General features: G+C 47.2%; 1 protein-coding gene across 1 annotated transcript in view; it reads left to right on the top strand.

The window, feature by feature from the left end:
- Positions 1-2,366: 2,366 nt before the first annotated feature.
- LOC134355386 (MAP kinase-activated protein kinase 2) overlaps positions 2,367-8,457 on the top strand; it is a 234,005-nt gene continuing 227,914 nt past the window's right edge. Inside the window, exon 1 of the mRNA XM_063065184.1 lies at positions 2,367-3,090. Within this exon, the coding sequence (XP_062921254.1) occupies positions 2,875-3,090 (216 nt within the window). The 5' untranslated portion in view covers positions 2,367-2,874. The remainder of the gene's footprint in view (positions 3,091-8,457) is intronic.

The raw sequence follows: 8,457 nt of genomic DNA, 5'->3' as shown, positions 1-8,457 counted from the left end.
TGCAGCTCCCCGGGACACAGCCTCACATTCCGAGTCAGTGGAACAGGACATCCCCTCATTCCGGGTTTGTGGCCCCAACTAGAAAGGGGCAAGAAACAAGACTGTCACCCCATCACAGGATGCAGTATGGATTCCGGCCCCTGGGGTACGACCCGAACAGAATCCACCAGGGATAAAACCCGGCACTGTGGTCAGATTTAGAGGGACTGATGATTCTGTACGCTCAGTCAGGTAGGGGTAGGGATTGCGGCAGGGTAGTGGTGCGCTGACAGGGTACAACTGGGGGAGCACAGTCCCAGGAATGGGGGCTGGTGTTCTGAATAAAGAAGAGAAACCTCCTCACTCAAGGAAAGGGAATGAGAGAGTGAGAGAGAGAAAAAGTGAAATGGAGGGACCAGGAAAGGGATAGGAGAGAGGGGAGGAGAGGGGCAAAGAGGGAGAAAGGGGGGAAGAGGGGGAGAGATGACGAGAGATGCAGAGAGGGGGGAGAGGGGGAGGCAGAGAGAGGGAGGAAAGGGAGGTGGATGGAGGGTGGGAGAGGGAAGGAGGAGGAGGGAGGGGAGTGAGGGAAAAATGCGGAGAGACAGGGGGAGAAGCAGAGGGAGTAGGGGAGGGAGGGGGAAGGATGGAGGGAGACCATGGAGAGAGGGGAATGGATGGGGAATAGAGAGAGGGATGGGGAGGGAGAGGCAGAGGGAGGAAGGGAAGGAGAGAGACTGAGAGGGAGAGGGAGGAGGGAGAGAAAGGGCGATAGAGAGAGAGAGTTGGAGAGAGAGGGAGAGAGAGGGAGAGAGAAGGAGAAAGGGAAACAAAGAAGAAGAAGAATGATTAAAGGCAAAAGGTTTTTGGTGAAAGCTGACAGCAGAAAACAGTGAAACACTCAGCTGGTCAGGCAGCGTCTGCAGGGACAGGAATGCGGAGGAGACTTGGTTAGCGTGTTTCAGACTTCCGGTGAGGTTTTCTTTATCTTTAGGCACTCAATGACACCTTCTCATTCTTTGTTCCAACCCTTCAGCGTGGTCTCCGTGACTGCAACGCCAAACGTAATGACCGAATGGTGGTGCGTTGGGCAGTGAATGGTGTCTGGTTCCAAACACTCAGAGCGAAGTTTGTGTAAACTTCTGAAAAGCTGCAGTCCTGGCATGGTCCAGCCAGAGCGGTTGCTGACTACGGAGGCTGACCGTAGGCTTCCTATCCCCCATCAGCTTGGTGAGGGACTCCCGGGACATGTGGGAACCCACAGCTTCGGCTTCCTAGCTCTTCGGTAGACTGGACCCAGAGCCCGTAAACCTTGCTGATTTAACTCTCCCGTACCCCGGCCACCCAACCCAGCCTGCAGCTTCGCCCTTCTCTTGAAAAACTCGATGATAATGTGAGATACCAACGAGACTGTGGATGCTGGTAATCTGGAGCAGCACGCAGAAAGCGCCGGGGTATTCAACGGGTCAGGCAGCATCTGTGGGGTGAAATAAAAAGCCGATCTTTTGAGAACGGAGGTGATGAATTTCTTTAGCCTGAGAGTGGTGAATCTGTGGAATTCGTTGCCGCAGGCGGCTGTGGAGGCCAAGTCATTGGGTATTATTTAAGGCAGAGCTTGATTAGTCAGGGTTTGAGGGGACACTGGGAGAAGGTAGGATATAGGGGCTGAGGGGGCAAATGGATCAGCCACAATGAAATGGCGGTGCAGACACGATGGAGCAAATAGCCTAATCTAGCCTTATATCTTATGGTCTTATGGAAATAGATACCGCCAAACTTAATGAATTCTTTCAGCATTGCGTGTCTGTCTGTGTCTGTGTGTATTTGTATGTTGAGTCAGTGGCTTGTGTTTCTTCTCTCTTTGTGTGTATGTATGCGTGGGGTCTGTGTATGTGTATTGTGTGTGTGTGAAGTGTGAATGTGTGGGGTCTGTATCTGTACATTGTGTGTGTACGCGTAGTTCCTTACGATTGTTCTAGCCGGGGGTGGGGTGGTAATGGGGTAAGCTCTCAGCACCTATTAAATTCTCCCAATGGTGTGCGTCTTCATAGCCTCTGACAACCAAGTCCAGCTCCTGGCCTTCACATGTGCTTTAGCTACCAAGCCTGCTGGAACCGTTTCTACTGACAGGAGACGGGGAAAAGGCGGGCGACTGGCGCCCTAACACCGGTCGCTTCGGGCAGATGGGGCCGGTCAGCCGCGGTTGGCAGCTCATCTGGGAGAAGGAAAACTGATCCGAACGCTCTGCTGCCTTGGGGAAGGCTTCGGGAGTAAACCCCGAGGGAAAAATCCGGAGCTGGAGTCCCTGGGACGGTTCTCCATTGAACTCAACGTTGATGGCAACGTTGTGCAAAACTAGGGTCGGTCTCCGCCGTCCCTTCGGACTGCATGGGCAACAGCTCGCTCCCCATATTGTACTGCCCTGGCTCGCAGATCTAGACATCATCGCTGGCCGACCCCGCCTAACGGAGTCCTCATTCAGTGTGTGTGAGGTCTGTGTAGTGTGTGTATGTGTGGGGTCTGTGTGTATTACAATGAAAATCAGCGTTCTTTACGACAAAAAATCGTGCCCGCGACCTCGCCTTTAAGCGTCCCTTCGCCCTTTAAGCGAAGACTCCGGTTTGGCAGTGAGGCTTTGACGTCAGCACGTCAATTTCCACTGAAACTCCCGTGGAAGAGAAGTGCTGTGAAACTGACCAAATGGGACCTTTACCGACACTCTGACTGGAACAAAAAAAAAGGCCGTGGTAGCTGAGGAATCGCACCGAGCTGGAGCTTTCGGACTTGGGTTGGATCCTTTTCTTGCTCCGGGACCGCTTGTGTAACTTTGTCCGCACGGTCGGCTACACTGTATCGAGCGCGAAGTGTACGAAGTATCGGGCGCCGATTGTAACAATGTTACCGAACGTTGCGACAGGCCGGGAGCCGCAGCAAGGCAACCAGATCCCTGAGCCGCCCCCGGCTCCTCCACCCCCGAGAACCGGCGCCCAGACCAAGAAAAACGCCATCACCGACGACTACAAGGTCACAGCGCAGGTTCTGGGACTTGGCATCAATGGCAAAGTTTTGGAATGTTTCAACAAGAAAACCGGCGAGAAATTTGCGCTGAAGGTGAGTTCCATAGTGCCGTCAGTAACTCCACCGCCTCTACCGAGTTGAATCTTAAAGTAACTGATTTGAATAGTCAAGACGTGAACAGTTGATTGCGTTCGTTTAAACGCAGTGCCTCTGTTTAATTACTTGGTATAGCATCGCATTGTGTTGGCAGAGATCTGTTTAATTTTATCAGGTTGAAGTATCCAGAAAACGAAGGGATGAAACGTTTATCTCCTTCCCACCCCATTGTGCAGGGAGAGAACAATTTAATTTATCACCTTGTAGTAACCGAGGGGTGAAATGACCCTCATCACCCTCTCCCACCGTGGGCCCAAGACACGGGACACCGGAAGGTGAATCGTCTCCCACATATCTGCATGTTTGTTCAGGTTTGTTGTACTCCGGTGCCCCGGAAATCAGCATCCCCCCGCACCCCCTCAGTTCCTAGGGAAAGAATGACTTGCGGGCAACGCGGCTGGGCTCGCCCCCGCCGTGATGTCCCATCGAGAGTTGCAGTTGGTGTCAAGGGTTGTGACTTGAGGTCGGGGACGAGCCATCCTTTTGTTGTTGATCGTCATACGAGCTTACCTGGTGTACCAAGTTTCGGTGACAGGTGTGTGTGTTTACTTTAACTAACCGACGGGCTGCAGAACAAAGTCGGTGTGCAATCGTGTACAATGGACCAGTTTACTTGAAACTATTTACAAATGTAATTGAAAAAAAAACATTCTTTATACAATCAGTGGCCACTTTATCAGATGCTTCCTGAATTTAGTAAAGTGGCTACTGAGTGTATGTGGTCTTCAGGTGCTGTAGCCCATCTAATTCAAGGCTCGACGTGTTGAGTGTTCAAAGATGCTCTTCTACACACCACTGTTGTAATGTGTGGTTATTTGAGTTACTGTCACCTGGAAGCAGTCTGGCCATTCTCCCCTGACCTCTCCCATTAGCAAGGCATTTTCGCCCACAGACTGCTGCTCATTGGATAGTTACTGTCTTTTGCGCCATTCTTTGTAAACACTAGAGATTGCTGTGTACAAAAATCCCAGAAGATCAGCAGTTTCTGAGATACTCAAACCATCCCGTCTGGCACCAACAATCATTCCACGGTCAAAGTCACTTGGATCACATTTCTTCCCCCATTCTGATGTTTGGTCTGAACAATAACTGAACCTCTTGACCATGTCTGCATGCTTTTATGCCTTGAGTTGCTGCCACATGATTGGCTAATTAGGCATTTGCATTAACGAGCAGGTGTACCCAAGTGTATATGTGTGTTGGAGAATGTCAGTTCTCTAGGAGATTGCAGTGATCAAATTCTATTCCCTGGTTTTAAATTTGTCTCATGTCTCTGCATGTAATCACACTTGATACGTTTGTACTGTTTGACTTGAGCTTCCCATGATTGAGTCTCTGGGAAATCAGATCAGTAACTTCCTTTGATTATCCTGGGAGCCCGGCATGTGTTCAAAGGTCAAAGTAAATTTATTGTCAGAGTATATATATGTTACCAGTTAATTCCAGTTAATTAGGACACAACAGGACCAATACATTTTGACCCAATTAAGCGGCTGCCCCAATTAGCTCAAGTTTCATAGAAATAGTTTAAAAGGTATTTAAAAAAGGACAGCTTGCTGTTTAACTAAGGAACAAATTCCATATTTAAATGAAATATAGAACAAATTAGAACACTACCAATACTACTACAGTACTATAAAACTGTGCATTAATTCCTAATAGTTATCAAAGGAGGAATTCGCCCAGTGTATGCTGGTATGTTCTTTTGACTGTAAATGAACAGAATTAGCTCAGACACCTGGTGCAGATAATGGACTGCCTTCATACAATGCATCTTCCAAATCTTCATTTTCATTGTAACATTCAAGGTAATTATTGATACCTTCAAATTCATCATACTTCCTAACCTGAGTTCATGAAATTGTTTTGTTTTCATGTGCTGCTGTTTCTGGCATCTTCTAGCCTAAGTGCTTGAAACTGCAGGGAGCAAAACAGTTCTGAGTTGTCTTGTTGCTTATTTCTTGCCAACTATCGGTGACAAAAATCACTGCTTTTTGAGCATAAATATATACAACTGATGCTATTTAAAAGCTGTTCGCTGTAAGGATGGTGTAGTATCTAATGCTGCACAAGTGCACGTGACTGATGCCTGTTAGAAACTGTTTGGCAACAGTCTCCAGTCCCAATTAAGCAGCATAGTGTCTCAAATAAGCAAATGGAATTTCAGCTACTTTCCTGATTAGTTTTTGTTCTTTAAGTGTTGTCCTAAATAAGCAGCTTATCCGATTAACCGATTGCCCAATTCACTGGAATCCACTGCACTACCTTAAGATTCATAATCGTGTGGGCACTCACAGTAATTTCAAAGAAATACAGTGAAAAGCTAAACACGATAGAGATGAGCAAAAAAAAATGCAAAAGTTAACAAACTGTGCAATTACAAATATAAATAAATAAGCAATAAACAGGGTCAGCTCAGACTACAGGGGACTCTTGCAGGATTGCTCTAAGGAGCTTTGTGCTGTTTGGGTCGTGATGGTTTTTGGACTGGTCTAGTACCTCCTCTGGGGACTGTTAAATCAGGGATCATCACTAGGACACTGCGCATTGAGTTTATCTGCATTGAGGAAGTGGATTCAGCAATTTTACTCCTGAGGTTCTCTCTTGGAAGCCGGATCTCTGTGCCCCCCCCCACAAAAAAAATTACGAATGCAGAGACATTAATTAATACAGTTCAGAGGTGGATTTCCCGATTACAGGACAGTCCAGTGACTGTGGATTGGCGATAGTGGGGCTGAAGCCACAGTTCTGATCGGTGACCTTATTACTCGACAGGTCTGTGTTGGTGAATCTTTTTTTAATGTCATATATCTTGCCTGTTGTTTGTAGGAGGCATAGTATATCGGCTGTATCAAAATTAAAGTTCAAGAATGAGCTGTTGTGTTACTGTTTGAATGTGGTTAGTTTTATCAGAGAACCAGTCTGACTTGTCCGAGTCATTTCTGACTGACTCTGTGGTCTCAGTGGGCTAGCAAATCTAGCTGAGGATTTCCAGCGATCCCTGTTCTGAAACATTCCCTTCACATTATAGAATGTTCTCCATGATAATGACACATTTCTTCTACCTTCAGGTTCAAATTTAATCAAAAATTATTATTAGAGTACATGCATGTCAGCACATACATCCCTGAGATTCATTTGCCTGCGGGTATACTCAGCAAATCTATAGAATAGTAACTGTAAACAGGGTCAATGAAAGGTCAAGCAGAGCATAGAAACATAGAAAATAGGTGCAGGAGTAGGCCATTCGGCCCTTCGAGCCTGCACCACCATTTATTATGATCATGGCTGATCATCCAACTCAGAACCCCGCCCCAGCCTTCCCTCCATACCCCCTGACCCCTGTAGCCACAAGGGCCATATCTAACTCCCTCTTAAACATAGCCAATGAACTGGCCTCAACAGTTTGCTGTGGCAGAGAATTCCACAGATTCACCACTCTCTGTGTGAAGAAGTTTTTCCTAATCTCGGTCCTAAAAGGCTTCCCCTCTATCTTCAAACTGTGACCCCTCGTTCTGGACTTCCCCAACATCGGGAACAATCTTCCTGCATCTAGCCTGTCCAATCCCTTTAGGATCTTATACGTTTCAATCAGATCCCCCCTCAATCTTCTAAATTCCAACGAGTACAAGCCCAGTTCATCCAGTCTTTCTTCATATGAAAGTCCTGCCATCCCAGGAATCAATCTAGTGAACCTTCTTTGTACTCCCTCTATGGCAAAGATGTCTTTCCTCAGATTAGGGAACCAAAACTGCACACAATACTCCAGGTGTGGTCTCACCAAGACCTTGTACAACTGCAGTAGTACCTCCCTGCTCCTGTACTCGAATCCTTTCGCTATAAATGCCAGCATACCATTCGCCTTTTTCACCGCCTGCTGTACCTGCATGCCCACTTTCAATGACTGGCGTATAATGACACCCAGGTCTCGTTGCACCTCCCCTTTTCCTAATCGGCCACCATTCAGATAATAATCTGTTTTCCTATTTTTGCCACCAAAGTGGATAACTTCACATTTATCCACATTAAATTGCATCTGCCATGAGTTTGCCCACTCACCCAACCTATCCAAGTCACCCTGCATCCTCTTAGCATCCTCCTCACAGCTAACACTGCCACCCAGCTTCGTGTCATCCGCAAACTTGGAGATGCTGCATTTAATTCCCTCATCGAAGTCATTAATATATATTGTAAACAACTGGGGTCCCAGCACTGAGCCTTGCGGTACCCCACTAGTCACCGCCTGCCGTTCTGAAAAGGTCCCGTTTATTCCCACTCTTTGCTTCCTGTCTGCTAACCAATTCTCCACCCACACCAATACCTTACCCCCAATACCGTGTGCTTTAAGTTTGCACACTAATCTCCTGTGTGGGACCTTGTCAAAAGCCTTTTGAAAATCCAAATATACCACATCCACTGGTTCTCCCCTATCCACTCTACTAGTTACATCCTCAAAAAATTCTATGAGATTCGTCAGACATGATTTTCCTTTCACAAGCATAGAAAGCAACAAACTGTGCAAATGCAAATATAAATACATAGCAATAAATAATGTTAACATGAAATAACAAGGAGTCCTTAAAGCGAGATCGTTGTGGGGACATCTCAATAGATAAGTGTAATTCTCCCGTTTTGTTCAAGAACCAGACACGTGTATACAGCTGAATGAAACAGTGTTCTTCCGGGGCCAAGCTGCAAAACGCAGTACATACGGTCACACATAACACACGGCACACGTAGTTACGGTAACAGATGCAGTCACAAAAAATATTATTAGCAGAAGTCCCTGGGTGGCATGGCCTGAAGATTAACGGGGGCATGAAATATTCAAATATAAGTTGTTCTTTGAAAGTTCTGATGGATTTGGGATGTCCTTGTGGGTCGTTGTCAGCAGCACTGTCGATTATGTTTCTGCACAGTGCGGTTTCAGACACAGGGCTATGAAACTGCTGCCCCTTTTGAGCAGATTCACGTTCACTCATTTACCATCGACGTCGATGAGGACCTCGACACCATTTGATGGTGTCCAGACTAGCGCGTGATTGGGATTTAAGTGAGGGAGAGTTGCGCAGCGTCAGCCTCACTCTCTCTTCCCAATTCCCATCTGGGTCCAGTGGCAAGACAGAGTCGAGACAGCTGGAGGTGGGACTAGGTGCAGTGGATGACCAGGATGTTTTCTGTGTCTTGTCCTGCCCCACATATTCCTCAACGCTTGCAGAGACCGCCTTCTCGACCGTTGGACCTTCCATTGGCCTCGTCCGCTCAATCCGCCGGAATCTGTCTTCACATGCTGGGATAGACAAC

The sequence above is a fragment of the Mobula hypostoma genome, chromosome 13 (genome assembly GCF_963921235.1).
Source record: "Mobula hypostoma chromosome 13, sMobHyp1.1, whole genome shotgun sequence".
NCBI lineage: Eukaryota > Metazoa > Chordata > Chondrichthyes > Myliobatiformes > Myliobatidae > Mobula > Mobula hypostoma.
This window is presented reverse-complemented; position numbering and strand designations above follow the sequence as displayed.